At 37.4% G+C, this 18341-nt stretch overlaps 1 protein-coding gene across 1 annotated transcript in view; it reads left to right on the forward strand.

The window, feature by feature from the left end:
- ZFYVE16 (zinc finger FYVE-type containing 16) overlaps nt 1-18062 on the forward strand; it is a 28155-nt gene extending 10093 nt beyond the window's left edge. The window contains exons 4-18 of the mRNA XM_064439373.1: nt 3729-3825; nt 4712-4888; nt 5701-5852; nt 7922-8300; nt 8821-8943; nt 9036-9191; nt 9802-10026; nt 10487-10569; nt 11204-11308; nt 12182-12332; nt 13510-13590; nt 14136-14298; nt 15148-15253; nt 15656-15820; nt 16711-18062. Coding sequence (XP_064295443.1) covers nt 3729-3825; nt 4712-4888; nt 5701-5852; nt 7922-8300; nt 8821-8943; nt 9036-9191; nt 9802-10026; nt 10487-10569; nt 11204-11308; nt 12182-12332; nt 13510-13590; nt 14136-14298; nt 15148-15253; nt 15656-15820; nt 16711-16872 — 2325 coding nt within the window. The 3' untranslated portion in view covers nt 16873-18062. The remainder of the gene's footprint in view (nt 1-3728; nt 3826-4711; nt 4889-5700; nt 5853-7921; nt 8301-8820; nt 8944-9035; nt 9192-9801; nt 10027-10486; nt 10570-11203; nt 11309-12181; nt 12333-13509; nt 13591-14135; nt 14299-15147; nt 15254-15655; nt 15821-16710) is intronic.
- The last annotated feature ends 279 nt before the right edge of the window (nt 18063-18341 follow it).

Below are 18341 nucleotides of genomic sequence, written 5' to 3' on the forward strand. Positions count from 1 at the left end.
CTCACCAACTAAGCAAGTATTCTGTAGAACTTTTTTCAGCTAGTGGTCTTCTGCAGTGAGTAAATAATGTCAAAGTTCTTAATCCAGAATTTCCTTGTGAGCTACAGTGGCTTACATCTGTACTTAGTGCATAAATGGAAATACTGACAATACTAATTAAGTTATTTTTCAGCATTCCTCTGTGAGCTGTATGGATGAGGAGATATAGCAAAGACTAATGTCAGTACTTGCTAACTTTTTGCATCCCCAGTGTTGAGAGGCACCTGGAGAGGCTTCGTAATGTTTTCCCTGGTTGCCTCTTCTAGCACTGTGTTTTCAAAGCATAGTACCCATTTACTTCAACTGCAGTAAGCGTGAACTAAAATGCAGGTCTGAATTTGGGTGCCAAGAAAATTAAAAACTCATCGTGATGACCTAGAACTCATCAAACTGAATCACTTGGCAGAATATCCTGTTGAAGTTTTCTAAGACTTTAAAACACCGTTCTTCAGAGTGGGTTTCATTTTAGTCATAAGACTGACTTCAAATTCCTGTTTACGTTCACTGTGAAATTTCTTGCACCTTGTCCAGAGATGGGGATAAAAGCATCCTTTACTACACTGTCCTCTTTACAGCCATCAGCTCTTAGTGTTGCTAATCTTATGTGTTAACAGGGGGTTTTTGGCAGAACAACAGTGTAATTAGAAGGAGCATCACAGTGCATGTTTGCTGGGGAGAATGACTGAAGGCAGAATAGAGTATCTAAAATTTATGGATACTGGAGTGCTAGGCAGTTGTAACTCTGTCATAGCTATTCTGAATGCACAACAGTTTAACTTTTTGCCTTGTAAGACTTTTTGTCTTTTTAATAGTAACTTCTTTGTCTTAAAAAAACAGACAAAATGTTTGTGGGATGTTGTGTGTCATTGTGTTTTCAACTACTTGGACATAAGGAAAAACTGGTAGGAGTTCACAATTGTCCTCTGTGGACTATTCTGGAAGACAGTTATATAGTTTTCACGTGGTCCTACAGCTGTTTTTATCAATGAAAATGGCAACTCTTAGGAATTTTGGCTTCTGTGCTGGAGATAAGTGTGAGGTTAGTGGTCTGTGCTTTGTCTCCCATCTGTAGCGCTTGTGAGGCCAATCAACTCAGTGTTTTTATTTAGGCATTTGTCTCCTGCTATGGTACCCTTTGTCTTCATACTCAGTAAGAATATCTTTGCCCAGCGACCTCATCTCAATCTCATTTCCCCTGTTACATTACCCTTAGTTTGTCTTCACCCCTTGACTCCTGTGCATCAGGATTAAGCTGCCTCCTCTGTTGTGTGTCCCAGTAGTACCAAGTGTAAAAGGAGAATACCAATTGCACAGGATTGTACTGCTTAGCATTTGAAGCCCTAAGGTGGATTGTAACTGATTAGCAATTAGTCTTCACCAGTTACATTCTTAACATCTTTAGTGAGCATGTGCATTTTCAGTTGAGGTAAATTACCTGTGACACTAATGCAGAAGCAATTGGAACAGTTTCTTTTTTGAGCTTGTATTGCACTGATCAAGTATTACTGTTTTTACAGTGACTTTTCTTACCCTTGAAAAAACATAAGGGAAAAGTGAGAAAAGCACCGGATATTTATGGAAACTCTTGCAGAAAACAGCTTTACTAGAGATGTAATTCTTTGAATGGGATTATGCAGGTGTAGTCCAGACTAGAGACACACACTTTTCCCCATCTCTGCTTAAAAATAGACAGGATATATATCCTGCTGGAGTAGAAAAGCACATTCTATTCTTTCAAAGCAGCCTTCAGTGAGCTGTTAAAGTACTTTGCTGAAGGGAGGTAGTAACATGAAGGCAAAGAATTCTTTCTGAGTTGGGGAGCCTACTTTGCCAACATAGTTCCTCAGCCAGCAATAGTAAATTGCTTGGGAAGCATGAGCTCTGGCTTAGATAGTTGTCCATGAGGGAGAAGGGGCAGCTTGGAGTTTTGTGACAGACTGATAGTGCTTGTTATGGAGAGACTTGGTGCAGCACATGGTGCTGCAAGATCAGTGGATGAGGAATAGCTCTTCGCTGGTATGAGACTAGATTGTTTTAATCATTACCTGAACCCTAATGGTGTCACCGAAATCGGGAGTGAACCTCGTAACACCAATGTAGTGTTAAAAGGCAGGCATTCTTTATTTGCGGTGCCGGATGCACAGGCGATCGTTCATTCCTGATTTCGGTGACAACGGGAGATGGCAGCAGTTCTCTTCAGAGATAATACTAAAGCAGTAAAGCAAATCTGACCCAATTCTGGGGTTCAGTCTTGTTCCTGTCACTGTTTAATGTAAAATAGTTACAGAATTAACGGAAGTAGGGAGCAAATCTGGGAATAGGTGGTTAAACCTGGAAGTATTTTCATCATTCCAGATAAGAATTTCAGTATAATATCACTGTGTCCTCCTTGTTGCTGCTCTTTGTGTGTGTGTATTGTGGTTTTTGTTTTGTTTTTTGTTTTTTTTTTTCCTGAAGGTTTCTTCATGGTAGATTAAAATACAGGCTTGAGTGTTATGCTGCAGAGGGTTTAGAATCAAACAAGTCGTATTTCTTGGAGGAGTTCTCTAATTGCTGTGCAATTGTACGCCAGCTGCTTCCAGCTATGATCTTAAAAAAATCTTTTAAAAATCCAGTTTTGGCTAGTTTGTGGGCACCTGGCCTTATGTGACTGGATCTGCTCACAGCAACAAATTTTAGGTGCTGCTCTCTTTCGGAGCTGAATCTGAGAGAGTATTGGCATGAGCTGAGTGCTTAGTTGTGTAATGTGGGCATTCCTGGCCATGTGTGGAAGGCTGATTTTGTAGATATTTAAGAATTGCTTTGGTCCCACAGAAATACTTGACAAATTTCAAAAGCTTATGGTATGGATAGGTTGTGGTGCAGTTCTGGGGAATAGGATAGGAAGAAGCCCTGATCAAAAGCAGATTTGGTGGACTTTGTAGTTTGGCCCAAACTGTAGAGCTTTGAGATTCTTAATCATAGCATCACAGAATGGTTTGGGTTGGAAAGGACCTTTAAAAATCATCCAGTGTGACCTTCCTGCCATGGGCAAGGACATCTTTCCCTTTGTCACGTTGCTTAGAGCCCAGACCTACCTGACCTTGAACACTTCCAATGATGGGGACATCCACAACTTCTCTGGGCAATCTGTTCCTGTGTCTCACTGTCCCCACTGTAAAAAATGTCTTCATTAGATCCAACTCAAATCTACCCTCTTTTCAGCTTAAAACTTTGTCCCTTGTCCTCTCACTACAGGCCTCAGTAGAAAGTCTCTCTTCATTTGTCTTTAAGCCCCCTTTAAGTATTGAAAGGCCACAATAAGGTCTCCCCGCAGCCTTCTCTTCTCCAGGCTGAACAACCCCAACTCCCTCAGCTTTCCTCCATAGGAGAGGTTCTTCAGCCCTCTCATCACTTTTGTGGGCCTCCTCTGGACCTGCTCCAACAGGTCCATGTCTGTCTTGTTCTGGGGTCCTCAGAGCTGGATGCAGTAAAAGCCTTTTTAGTCTAGTACTTTCACTTCTCCCCAAACAGAAATGTATTCTAAGATGCTGAAACTCCCTCTCTCTTTCCTTACTTCCAAAAATATGTATACATGCTTTATATAATTCAGTCTGTTTTAGTAAAAGGAATAAATAATAATGGGGACTTAATTAATGAAATACTGGAATTTTGTCTATAATATTTAATTCAATCTTATTCTGGTTCAGGTATTTTGTGGTGGCTGTTGCAAACGAAAATGCAAACTACAATACATGGAGAAGGAAGCAAGAGTCTGTACTGGCTGTTATGATGATATTAATAAAGGTAAAAAGGTTGTTTTGAGTAATTGCAGTAATAACTAAAGAAGAACAGGTACAGCTAGCATCTCTTTAACCTTTGTTCTTTTGGGGGAGCTTCATTACTTTAATTAGTGTATGTTTTCCTATTTTTTGAGATAAGGAGGAAGAGGATAATTGTACCTCTTCGCTGGATTTCAGTTCTTATTTTAAACTTAGAGTAGCCAGCTGATTCCTTTTTTTTTTAAATAAAAGGTAGATGTGAACTCTCTAGGACTAAATATTGAGTTATGCTGTTGGGCCATCTGTGGCAGGAGTCTAGCAAAAGTGATCCACCCTTCACAGTAGCCTTCTATGTGTTTAAAGGCTATACTGATGCTTATTCTCACAAACATGTGCCCATTTTATGTAGCTTTCTGTCCTGATGTTTTTACAAGTCATGTAACAGTACTACAGTAATTGAATCACAAGGTAACCTTTTTTTAACTGAAGGCCAAGCATGGATGCCTATGGAAACACCAGGAGAAAAAAATGAGGTCTTCATTATTAATACTTAAATAATAAGTTGAAAACATACCAGATTTTTAATATGCCACCTGAATGGAATTTGACTTGATAAATGTGATATATGTATTTGCACCAAGGTGCAGGGTTCATATGGTTCAATGTAGTCACTGCAGCAGTAGCAAGATGTACAAGAGGTCTGTTTCTGTTAGGAGCAAATTAGGCAAATGTGCAGGTAGAATATCAAGAAATCTAAATTTTCTTCTGTACGATAGCCTGCGTGTTCATTTTTCATAACTAGCTCAGAAATTGTGCACTGCTCTAAAAAAAAACAAACACGCCTATAATACTGCACTGCAGATTAAATTTAATTAATTGTGAGATCTTAAAAACTAACTACATTTTTATAGCACAGGCATTTGAAAGGATGATGAGTCCAACTGGTCCTGTCCCCAGTTCCAGTGTCTTCTCGGAGTATTCTTCTGCTGTTCTGCCTTCAGAGGAAGCCCATATAGCCTGCAGTGCTAGCTCTCCTTCACCTTCTGCATTGTTACCTATCTCAGTACTTAAACAACCTGGTAATGAAGGTATGGTAAATATAGTCTATTATATCTAACGCTTTCAGGATCTCTTTGGAAAGTTTATCACATCGTAGATACATACTTGATATAGTGGTATTTTTTGTGGGAATGGAAATTGGGAAATTGGAAGGCTACTTTTAGTCCCCAGTTTTGATGTCATGTATGAGCTTGATCAAGTCTGTCTTAAGTCTCCATTTATGAAATATGGATGTTACTTTTTTATTGTGTTCTCGGTTTATATTGTAATTTTTTGTGTGCGTAGATACTACTTTCATTATTTTTATATAGCTTAATAGATCTCTGGCTGTTGCGTTGCAACTGCTGGTCTTACAGTGAAAAACAATACATAGTGGTTTAGGGAAAAGTTGCTAGGGAGCATTAGGGGTTCATTCTCTGTGTAAATACAAATGACTAATGGCAAGTAGTGTATTTGTTCCACTTCTATTAAACATCTGACCTTCTTCAATGAAAATTTTTTAAGCAAAGTGATAAGCTAACTAGACTGTATTTAATCTTTTAGTTGTGGTATGCACTTCATTCTTATCATACTACAGAGGGATGATTGAGAAAGTAGCCTTCCTTACATGGGGATTGATAGATTTAAATACAACATGCCAGCTTCCTCTGCAAGCGTGAGATTTTTTTCATTTATTTGCCTGACTAGAGACTGGCTGATGTCAAACTGCCTACCTGTGCTTGGTTCCAGTAAACAGATTCTCTATATATTTGTGGGGAGAAGGGGCTTAATTCTTATCCCTTTCAGCTATTAGAACACTACAATAATATGAAGTCAGTGTTGTTTTCTTAACCTGTCCTAGGGCTGTGTCCCAAAGAACAGAGGAGAGTTTGGTTTGCAGATGGTATTTTACCAAATGGCGAAGTGGCAGATACAGCAAGACTTTCATCTGGATCAAAGAGGTTGTCACAGGACTTAAGTCCAGTAAACTTTGACTTGCCAGAGATGCATATGGTATGAATCAAGAAGTGTGTGTAGGTGCATGAATTACCTCTTGAAATACCTTTGCTTGCTATTGATACCTTACATACTGTATTACGACTTTTGCTTCACAGCTTTTGGAATCTGAGCCAATATTTTATTTTTTTAGGGGGAGGGTCAGGGGTTGGGGGGGAAGGTGGGAGGGTGGCTGTGAAGTCCTTGGATTGAAATATTCTGTAGACTGTACTTCAGAGGAAATGCTGTTTGGTTTTGGGTGTATGTGAACTTTAAGAACAGTATAGCATAAAATTCTCCAAAACAAGGGGGATTATCTGGCTGTATTCTTGGTGGTTTGTTTTTTTTTTACACAGCCTTTGATTAACTACTTTTGTGAAAGTAACCTCAGCCATAGTTCTGAAACTTGTCATTAGCAACATGCTTACAGTAGAAGTTTGTGGGGTTTTTTAAGTGGCTTCCTATAGTTCGCTTGTTGGATTAGACTAACCAGAAGTTGTGTAATGCCCTAGAACACTACATTGTAGTGTGCAGCAAAATGTACATATTGTTTCTAATGTGAGCTGATATTGAACTGAGAGGGGGATTGGCTTTTTACAATAGATCATATTCATGGTGTTGAACTCACTGCACTTGACAATAGAAGTCCAAAGAAGTGGTATAAGTTTGCCATGGAAGGTTTTGGAGAGATTCCTCAGCTGGAGTCTTAAAACACAGCTCTGAAGTGCTGTCTCAAGTGATAACAAATTCTGATTCTAAACTGTTGAAGAGTTTTTAAAACAAATTAGTAAAGCTAATGACCAGACCAGATCATTATTATTTGTATATGGAGGATCTGAACATTTACCAGGTGCACAGCATGTCAATCAGCCTTGATTCATAAAGAATGGACAATAGTAAATGAGACTTCATTTGATCAACGAAGGACTCAAGTTGCAGTAACCAAAAGGTATAGCGTGTCCTCCATTTTGGGGAAGGAGTAGGATATTTTCACTTGCAAAAGATGAGCAATGTCTGAAATTAAAAGCAGCATGGACAAAGTGAGTAGGAAACAATTAGTTGATGGTTCTTGTATGCAGCTTCAGAAGCTCAAAACAAATCCACCATATAGCAAAGGAGGTACTTTACTAGGTAACACATAATCCTGAACATGCTGCCACAGGATGCTGTAAAGGTCAAAAGTATAAAGTGATGTGAAACACCAGCAAGCAAATTTCGTGGGAAAGAAGTCAATTAGAGGCCAATTTAGTCGTCATCTTGTCTCTGTGTTTGTGGGGTGTTACTATTGGGGTTGGTGTCTTTTTACTTTTTTTTCTGGTGTGTATTCTCTACACAGAGAGGTTCTCTTTGATTTGAGATTCTTTGTATTCTCTTTGCTCGAAGCTGATGACAAACCAGGAGAGCTGTTGGTTTTTTTTATCTTGTTGCAATGCAAGGTCTTCCCTTTTGAGTTAGGATGCAAGTCTAACATACTTGAAAGATAACAGCACACCTCTTAATTTTTTTTTTACTTAATGACAGCTCATATCCTAATGTGTCTATCCTCATAGCTTGTCATATCCATTTTTCTGGGGGAGCAGCATACATCTGACTCCAACTAGAAATGACTCAGACTGTAAAATGCTAGACTCAACCCTTAGTAAACAGAACTACACTTGCAGTACTGAACTGCTGATCCCAATGATGGCAAATCACAGTGACGACAATGTTCAGTAGCTATGAGTGGGGAAATAGTAATATTAAACAGATTACCGAAGGGGTACTTGGCTTATTTTTGACTGTGTTACATCTAACTGTTTTATGCTAACATAACTAATCTGCAGTGCTCTGGTAGGAATTCTGTGTTATCGAACAAATAAATTGATGATGCATCTTTAATGTAACTCCTAAAGATGGGAGGGGAGGACAAAAAAAAAGATGATCGGGAGATCCATGAGAAACTTGCTGGCTTTCCTCTTGTTCAGAGGAAATGCATTCTCAGTATTTGTGGTAGATTTCTTATCTTCTTACTTCTAGAATGCTAGTAATGAAAGGTTAGCTTGTTGTAAGACAAGAGTGTAGATTTTTTTTATTATTATTATTCATAGGCTGCAAAATCGGAGGAAGATGACATCTTCAGTGATGTAAATCCAAATCCAAAGGACAAAATCGGTGGTATTACAAGAATGGAGGAATTATGTCAGTTTTTCTCTTCAGATGATGTACAGCAGGCCATTCTAGGCCAGAGTGTGGTGGTACCTAGTTATAAATCTGTAACTCTGGAAACTAAAGAGTGTTCTCCTACTGCAGAAGCTGAGAAGACTAGTTCCAGTTCAGTTGATCAGACTACAAGTGATATGTCTGTTAGTCGTTCAATTTACAGAGCGCTATGTGGTGTTGAAAATTGTGTTCGTAAAGAGATCAGCCTTGTTCCTGATGGTGATAAACTGCCGCCGCTTCTGCTTGCAGTGGGTGAAAAAGAAAAAGGTAAAATTTGGGAATACAGATATTTAATCACCTGATGCAAGATTTCTAAATATGAACTTGGGTGTATATAAGTATATTTCAATACAATTCTAATCTCTCATTTATTTGCTGCACACTGGATTGTTGGATAATTGAACACAGATTATGAACAAGATTAATATGTTATGAAAATAATACTTCATCACTTAAATGCATTACAGTAGTGACTGTGCTTATTGATGGTAACTAACAGTACCAGTATACAGATGAAGAGGATGCATACACAATTAGTCAGTAATTACCAAATGAATGATAGCCCTAGTTTGCACCTTTGTTACAAGCTATGGCTTTATTTGTATATGTTCCTTGTATCTTAGGGTAAGCTATTCATTGGTTGATACGTAGCTATTCTAAGTTTGAGAATAATTAGCACCCTCTTATGGTAGGAGGATGGGACAATCTTTTAGATGCTATGATCTGTAATTCTTGTTTTAGGTAGTTGGCTGACATGTTGAACTAAATTGAGTGTTAATTTATTTAGATCCTGTAGTGGAAGAACATCCATCTCAGCAACAGGTCACCTTGCTTCTTGTGGAAAGAGGTCCTAATCCATTAACTTTCATCCTAAATGCAAACTTGCTTGTAAACGTCAAGCTAGTAACTTGTAAGTAGTGCCCATTTTCTTTCCGATTAAATCCAGCTTTCTTTTTCAGACTCTTAACAGCATTACTGTCGTATCTATCTTTTTAATTAAAGATTCTTCAGAAAAGTGCTGGTACTTCTCAACAAATGGACTACATGGTTTGGGTCAGGCGGAAATTGTCATTCTGTTGCACTGTTTGCCAGATGAAGAGATTTTTCCTAGTGAAATATTCAAATTATTTATTGACATCTATAAGGATGCAATGAAAGGTATGTAATTTTAATGTATAACTTTTAATTTTATAATATGTTCCTGCTCATCTTTAAAACTGGAAGTTGATATGTAACTTTTCTTGAAGTATTTCTAAGTAATGATTCTGTTGAAAAACCTTGCGGTGTTAGCCTTGGGTTCTAAATAAACAACAGGAAGAAAATGTGTTTGTTTCATATGCTTCTGTAACCACCCTGTCTGCAGGTTTTCTGTTATTTAGTCACATTGTGTTGGAGATTCTGGGTGTAAGTCCTTGAGTCTCTGGCTTAGGACATCTGGAACTTCATTTGTAGAAGTACAGTACTATTACATATGTAAATGTTTGAGGTCTGTTAGTCGAAGTTCATCAATTGGTGCATGCCGGAACATTGTACACTTCAGGGTTTTTGGCATTTGGCTGGGAAAACCTAGTTTCATATTCAAGTTCATTTAGGTAGTAAACACAGAGCACTTAGTCTATGGGTTTAGATGTCTGTCAGACTTCCAGGAAGATGTGAGATAACACCATACGGCTTGCAAGTCCACAGGAGACCACTGGTTAGAATAGTTTTCTTGACAGTAATGTATTACTTCTCCAGACGTGGAAAGACTCTCTGTCTCTTTCTACAGGAAGGTTAATAAGAAATATGGACAACATCACTGTTACTGAAAACTTTCTCGGTAACGAAGAGCATGGAGGATTCCTGTTTGTTTCACCAACTTTTCAGAAACTTGATGATAAAATTCTACCAGATAACCCTTTTCTTTGTGGCATTCTCATCCATAAGCTGGAAATATCCTGGGCGAAAGTTTTTCCAATCCGTTTAATGTTGAGATTGGGAGCAGAATATGGGGGTAAGTTTTAATGCTTCAAATGTATGTATAAAGGTAAAAGTCACTTTGGAAAAGACAAGTTTTTTAGACAAGTGAAATATTTAGAATAATCTTTGTACTACTTTATATTACACTTGTGTAAGATTGATGTTTCATACATAGGAACCCACCTGTTGAGACACTTGGAAATTTGCATTGTTTGCTAGACTCCCTTGACTACTTTTTCCTGTGCTTAGCCGATGAGAAAGCTAAGAAACATTGCAGTGGGATCTATCCATGGATGGGAAACCATGCACTGGGGTGAAGGATGGTCTGTCACAGAATCAGACAGGGGCTCTAGTTTCTTTGGCTGGTCAAATCTTGAGATTAAGAAACATAGGCTATAGCTGAAAACAAAACTAAATACTTGGATTAGTAAGTCTTACAGTCGTTGATACGTAAACATGACCTTTTCCCTCCCTCCCCTCCTCCCTCCCCGCAGCATATCCAGCTCCTGTAGTAAGTTTCAGGCACCGGAAGCCACTCTTTGGAGAGATAGGACACACAATTATGAATCTGCTTGTTGTGAGTAAATGTTTTATTCTTTTTCTTTTCCTGTTTTAATTTAGATTGCTTTCAAGAATCAGAGTTTTAAGGGTATTTTGCACAGAGTGGGGTTTTTTTTTTTGCAAAGGGCTAATATTTTTATTCTTACACCTGACATGAAACCTTATTACCAAAGAGTATTTATATGTGAGTTAGGAAAGCTGTGTCCTTCACATTATGTTGTTACACATTTGGTCTGGTAGGAAGAAATGCCTTTAAATAGATGCGAGGAATGTTGACGTTTACATTGAAGCTGGTAGTAATCATTGTTCAGTTGCATTTTTCTTTTCCAAGCACTGTTGTGGTGCAAGAATTCTAGTCTTAAATCCAACATTTTTTGAATCTGAAGACAAGACATGACAGGCAGATGCTGTGGTCTTAACTGTAACAGTAACTACTTTGTCACACAAACTTAACCTTTGATTAACCAGTCTGCTTTATGTCAAGAACTTTAGGCTTTGGCAAAATCATCTGAGTAAGTCAAGTCTGGAATTTGTGCTACTCTTTAGAAGTCTTAGGGATGTATGTAAAGTACTTAATCTAGGTAAAGCTTGTTATAAAAGGTAAGAAAATGATACTTAGTTGTCTAACTTAAAAACTTTGTTTGTTATAGGACCTAAGAAATTATCAATATACTTTGCATACCATAGACAACCTGTTTGTTCATGTGGAGATGGGTAGAAGTTGTATTAAAATACCCCAAAGGAAGTATAATGAGGTGAGTAAAACGATCTTGATTAGCTTTCCAATCCAAACTACTTTAGTTTTTATTTTTCATGTAATATCAGTCACATCTTTAATGTGAGCTCTTAAAAAAAGGGTGTGGGTTGGTTTTTAGAGGCTGTAATGTTTTTATTCTGTAATCAGCGTCTAGGAAGTTCTGCAAGTAGTTCTCCACTTGATAGCAGCTCTCCAGATTACTTTGCCATTTGCTGTGCAATTTACTCTTTGACCTTTAAGCTGATATAAGCATGTGAAGGTGATAGGGGAAGGGCATGAAGTTATCTGAGCACACATTTCCGGGTTATGTTGGAAGTTGGGTAATGATGAGTGAAAAGTTGAGCTTTAGGATAACTATTAAATGCTGAAAAAAACAGCAGTTTCTTCAAAATGTTTTAGCATATATTTTCAAGGATTCTCTTGCACATTTCCTAGTGGTGGTGTTTTGCTTAAAACTTTAAAAAAAAAAAAAAAACACAACTTTTTTGCCTTAAAAAACCCTTTTTTCCGGGGTAGTTTTTATTATAACTTGTTCAGTTAAATTTTAACAAAAAAAAACCTGAATGGTAAACTGCATGAGGCTTAATGAATATTTTAGCCTTAAGACCAACAAACCCTCTACAACTCTGATATTCTGCCATTGTCCTGAGGCACTCAGACTAACTCATACCTCTCTAATGAAGCAGGATTTTTTGATGATGCTTAGTGTTCCTCCAGCTAGTCATGGCAAATTGTGGTGTTCAAACTCCCTGGAAGTGACTAAGTGAATAATTCTTGGGATTTAAGAGCTGGATTTTTCTAATGTCTTTTATTTAAAATGAGTACTGCATAAAGAGATTTGTCAGTTTAATGACAAATTCTGTATTGACAGGTAATGAAGGTGGTAAATTCTTCTAATGAACATGTAATTAGTATTGGAGCAAGCTTTAATACTGAAGCAGATTCTCACTTAGTGTGTGTGCAGAATAAGCATGGCCTCTATCACACACAAGCAATCAGTGCTACTGGACGTCCTAGGAAAGGTAAGCTGTCTAGTTTGGCTTGTGGAGAAAAACCACATTTCTAGAGCAGAAATGTAAGTTCACTTTTAGGCTGCAAGGAAAATATGTTTTCCCAGTAAGTTGTTGAGACAAAAAGTTCAGCATTCAAGCAGTGAAGCAATTCAGATGCAAAATAAAATGTTGCTGTTTGATATAAACACTTGGGTTATCTTTTACAAATGTTATATTAAATGGAGATTAATGCTTTTTTCCTCTGTTTCCAGAATTTTATTAATATAGCTTACATTTTCAGACATAATCAGATTCTTTATGTATTTCAAAAACTCAATTTAACATTAGTGTGAATGGGGCAATATATCCACATATGTAAACAAATAGTCTGAATAACTGACTGTATGGAAATACGGTAACAATGAGTACCTCTGTACAACATCTAGCAAACTGATCCAACCACCTGTACAGAGAACAGTGGTTCTGAAAGTGATACAGCTGTGCAGCATGGCAGCACGCCTGGGTTGATGAGTCATGCTTTTCAACAAGGCCCATTAATTGGGGGGGAATTCTGGATTGATAGGGCCGTACTCTTACCATCTCTGGTGTCACCCTGAAATATTGTTCTGTGCTTCATTAAGTATAGCTGCTTCGCTTGTTTTTGTTTAAAACGCTGTGTATAACTAACAAATTTATGCAAAGGTTTGTACCATGGAAATTCACTTGTCATCTTTTCTTTCAGTTGCTTTAGTACCACTGAAAAAGACGTAAACTTCAGGAATAGCTTCTGTAAATAAATTCTATTGAAAAGTTATGTGTCATGTCTGTTTTAAAGGACAGAAGAGAAAAAAACCTGAATCAAAAAACCCCACGCCGTTGTTTCTTCAACCATGTCTCCTCCATATGTATAGGAGCTTTTTTGGCCTGCCTGTGCTGGCTTGCCACTAATATCTTAAGAGGATTCTGTTAGCGCTCACAAAAGAAGTTAATAAAACTGGTCTCTTTTGCCAAGGTCTGACTGGAAAAAATTCTTCTCTCTTTAGAGAGTTATGTTTCATATCATCCTGTCAGTAAGGCATTTTTATTAGCGCTTTCAGTTAGTAGTACCTTTTTGCCTGCCTTTTTAAAAGTGAATGCAAGTTAAATGTTAGTAATGACAAACTTGAGTGATGTAAAGTGGTCCTCACTCTGTTCCTACTTCTTCTAGTTACTGGTGCAAGTTTTGTGGTGTTTAATGGAGCCTTAAAAGCATCTTCAGGATTTTTGGCTAAATCCAGTATAGTTGAAGGTAAGAATTTTGTCTGATGTGCTGTCTTCTTAAGAGAACTTTAAAAAAAAAATAGCAGCAGTCTTGTGTGTCTTTATTCCTCAGTAAGCAAAAGTTTTCTTTTCAGGATTTTTAGCTTTGTAGAAAGTGTATTGCAAACAAATGGTATAGAAAAGATAGAGTCTACTTCACTTGTTTTAAAACACACTAAGTCTTTACTTTTTGCTTTAGTCAATGCAAGTCTCTCCTTTACGGCTACCTATATCTGGAACTGTTTTCATTGCCGTATTGATGAAATACATATATTGACACATAAATGCAAAACCTTCTAAGGTTAGTCTAAGATTGATCTTCTAGTGTTAGTTCTGTTGACAAGAAAAGTTTTCATTACTTCCTCTTTCATGTAACATTTAATGCCGTAGTTGGGGATGGAGTCCATTTGATGTGCATTTATTAACAAGCTGTAGGAGAGGGTTAGTCTCACTATAATTTAAGCCAAGATTCTACTAAAAAGCTATGCTACTCTTTCTGTAGATAAGTTGGATTTTCAACTGGTTTTCTTCTAGATGGACTAATGGTACAAATAACACCAGAAACAATGGAAAGCCTACGTCAGGCATTAAGAGACAAGATGGACTTTAAAATAACTTGTGGCAAAACGGATACAGGAGATGCAAAAGAATATGTAGATATTTGCTGGGTAGAAAATGAAGAAAAAACAAACAAAGGGTAAATGTATTACCAAAGCAAAATATCTTAGAGAATTCTTGTTCCCAGTCTTCAAATATCCACCTTTAATTTCAAGAAACTATATGTAAGGTATTTTTATTGAAAGAAAGTACTAGATACTAAAACCTGAAAGGAGATGGAATGGTAAACTACCTGCAATCCTCTAGGTGTCACTAACAGAAAAATTTTGCCTGTAGTTCATGAAAATGTAGTACTGTTTTCTCTGTTGGGGAAGTTGACAGGGAAAGTGTGTGAACCCTCAGTTTGCTTTGAAAGTCCTCCATTAAACCACTAATCAGTCTGTGTGAGGATGCAATTAATCCCCTTAAGCTTCCTTGTTAGGGGGCGCTAGGAAGTGCATACATAGTACTGCCCCTGGCCATTCACTGCTTGGAATGCCAACATTCAGCAAAGCAAAATGAGATGTAAGGCATCTTTATTGGATGTGATTGGAATTCTTGTTTATGTAGCTTCGTAACTTTCAATTGTACATCACTAACTCAAAACTTGTCTCAAGTTGTTTCTCAGGCCATGGGCTTTTGACTTGGTATGCCTTTTTCTGTGGCTTCTCTGACCAACTAGAACAGTCGCTTTACCTAAGATGGTTTATAGCGCCTTAAATCTGTAAGATTAGGTTTATATTAAGTGTTGTTTATTCCCTATTTAGGATACTACTTCTTGTAGTATCTATGTTTTCATGATGCAAGTAATTATGCAGTTCAGTTTACATTTTGTTGTAAGGCTGTTTAAATAGCCTTTAAGGATGACTAAACATTATTTCATACAAGTTAGTCAATCTAAATCATAAAATGTTGTTTTAATTATTAACCATATTATTATCTTCCATAGAATTTTAAGCCCAGTCGATGGAGAATCAATGGAAGGAACTCAGAATGAAAAAGTACCACAAGGCAGAGACTTCGAAAGAGAGGGAAAAGTTATGAAGTGTACTGAAGTTAGTAAATTATATTGTTCTTGAGCCTTTTTGATGCTACTTAGAATAGTTAAGTAGTAAAGCGATCATACAAAGTGATACTGCTAAAGAAACTTATTTGATGCATAGCTGTACTGATAGGCAGAATGTTTCCGTAGCACTTTGATAATGTATGTACTTCTCAGTTTTTCTCCTGTGAAAAAGACTAAAAGTATCTTAGCACTGATAAGTCTATAAATATATAATCCAGATATTCTTATGGTCACTTAAGTATTTTGATTGAATAGATGAAATACTAAAATACTCTGCCAGCAAACAAGCATAGCTTTCTCTGTTCTGCATTACGTGTATACTGAATTACTCTCTTCCTTACTTTGTATATAACCAGGCTGTTGACTGCCCTTATCCTTTCTGTAATTTCAGGTATACTATTTTCTAAAGGACCATGAACTGCCCAGTCCTGTTCCTCACCAGCTTGCGAAAGAGATTGCTACTGCTTGCAGTACTGCTCTTTGCCCATACCTTAAAACATTGAAAAATAATGGGATGAATAAGATAGGCCTAAGAATTTTCATTGACTCAGATATGGTAATCTTTCAACTTCTATTGCGGACACTCCATTTCAGCTGAAATCTCTTTCTTATAAAGACCTTGCATCTCTTTCTGAATGTTTTTAGTTTTTTGCCCTACCCCAGATCCAGACTGAGGATGAAATTTCATGATGAAGCTGTGTTAATGACTAGTTTTTCTTGAAAGGAATAGTCCTGTTTCTTTATTCTGCCCAAATCCCCTTATAGCTGCTTGCAGTAAGCTATCGGTCCTTCCCTAGTTTTAACTCTCTGGCACTCATCTGCCTGAGTCAGTTTAGAGAATCATATTGCTAATTTTCTGATGCTTTTCTTGTGGTTTTCTGCTCATTTTGCTCCCTAATGTAGTTCAGTAAGGGATATTTGCCAAAATCTGTACAGGAAAAAAGGATAGGTCTGCCCAGCTGAGGGTGAAAGAGAAGGGAAGGCAAGGCTATCCGGCATGTGATGCCCCTCAAAAGATTACAAAACTGTACAACAGTTAAGTTCCTTGCCTCTGAAGGCATTCTGTGTTATACCCACTTATCTTTTTTTGAGAGAAGTGGGAAGTAGAGTCCTGAAAATCTAGTTCTCAGTGGTATATTTCAAAATTAATCTAATAGTAACTGTGATACTAGGATATAATCAGATCACTCTTGAATGCCCAGGCTAAAGCAGTCTGGGACGCAGATGAAGCGTGGCCCTGTAAACCCAGGGGGAATGTGGCATGCTTCTCAAGGGCAAGCCTAATCATTTGTGACTGACCACAAAATCCATCCAGTTGCCAATGTTTCAGTGTTACTTCATCACTTCATGCTAGCTGAAATATTCTTTCACCAAGACACTATGCTCTTGTGTTGTCATGCTAATATAGAAAGTGTTAATATCAACGTTAATATGTTTTCCTTCTAGGTTGAGTACTTAGCAGGATCCGGAGGTCACCTTCTTCCACAGAACTATCTGAATGAATTGGACAGTGCTCTGATTCCTGTGATTCATGGTGGGATGTCAGATCCTACAAATCTACCACTGAAAATGGAATTAATATTTTTCATTATAGAACATCTGTTTTGATGAGGCTGATTACAGGCAATGTACTGATTTGCTAGATCTGAACACCAAAGTTATAATGCTACAAACACTAAAAATGCTGAAGTTCCTAAACCTGTTACGTTTTAATAGATTTTCAGACTGCTTTTTAAAACCCTCAAATCCTTTCTGGTTACTTCACCACAAAAGAGTTGTAGTTTGTAATGCTTCCTAAAGTTCTGAAAGTTTACACTTAATACAGGTGCAGAAGAGGGTGGGTTTTGTTACCTCTTTACACAGTTGTAGCGTTTACTATATGTAGTGTAACTTTAAGCCATACTGTCTTGCCTCTTAACCTCAGATAAGTGTTACTAAAAATTGCTGTGGTTAGATCTAATCTCTATCTGGAGCATGTGCTTTCCATGTGCAAACAAGCTAAGTACTGAAGTAGAATCTGGCACAGAACTGTTGTCTTGCCATTTGAGATTAAAATATGAGATGTTTTGTGGCTGACTGCAAACGCGTACATCAGTGCAAAATACAAGTGCGCACCTTCTGACACTTGTTCATGGTCAGCACGAGATAGAATTTTGCAGGTATGTTTATGGAGGCTTTGTAGCTGAAGTCCTTAACACTAGAATGTTATGCTGGTGCTTCAGGAACATATGCTCTGAATTAATTTTTCTACAGAGTTACTGATTTCTTTCATGCATTTATAAGGATTTATCTAACTTAAATTGATGCTATTTTTATAAATACTACCATTTTTTTCTTTACTCTGTGTTTGGAAGTCCTGATACAATTTGACCTTTCAGTGATTAATAAAAAAACAGATTACCCTTGACGTAATCTACATGTAGCAATAAGTCAGACAAGATTTCTGCCGTATCTTTTCTGCTCCTGTCTACTGCTTTTGCCACCTCTTAGCAGCCACCTTTACTTTCAGGGAGAATAGATGTATTAAGTGTGAATTTTCATGAACAGACTGATTTTTGGTATGCCTGAGGTTCTTGTATAGTACGTATTTTTGATATTGGGTCGATAAGATCTATTTATGTATTTGTGATGCATGTGATTTGTACTGAGGTTCAGCGAACCATAATTGGGGTTTGGTAACTGTCACACAACTGTTTATCAAGAACAGAACCAAAACGAAATATATACAAGATCTATATTGTTTTCAGTAAAAATGCTGGTACAATTTTATAATGAACTATTAAAACTTTGATGCCTTCTTCATGCTATAGGGGATATTTTATGTTTTTGTATCAAAAACAATTTGTAACTTAACCTAATCTGCTCTGCTGTTACCTATGCTTCAAAATACCGGTTCTTAGAATGGTTTAGGCTTCAAGGTCTTACCTTGGAGGAAACTGAGGCTGCATTTAAGCTGAATAATGTAAATTCTTCAGAGGAATCGCAGTACTGGAGAAAAGCTGAAGACCACACCACGTGCAGTGTAGAAGTGTAGTTACTTTCTAGCTCAGATGGAACCCAGTACATGGCATTAGTAG

Source organism: Phalacrocorax carbo, chromosome Z (assembly GCF_963921805.1).
Source record: "Phalacrocorax carbo chromosome Z, bPhaCar2.1, whole genome shotgun sequence".
Lineage (NCBI taxonomy): Eukaryota > Metazoa > Chordata > Aves > Suliformes > Phalacrocoracidae > Phalacrocorax > Phalacrocorax carbo.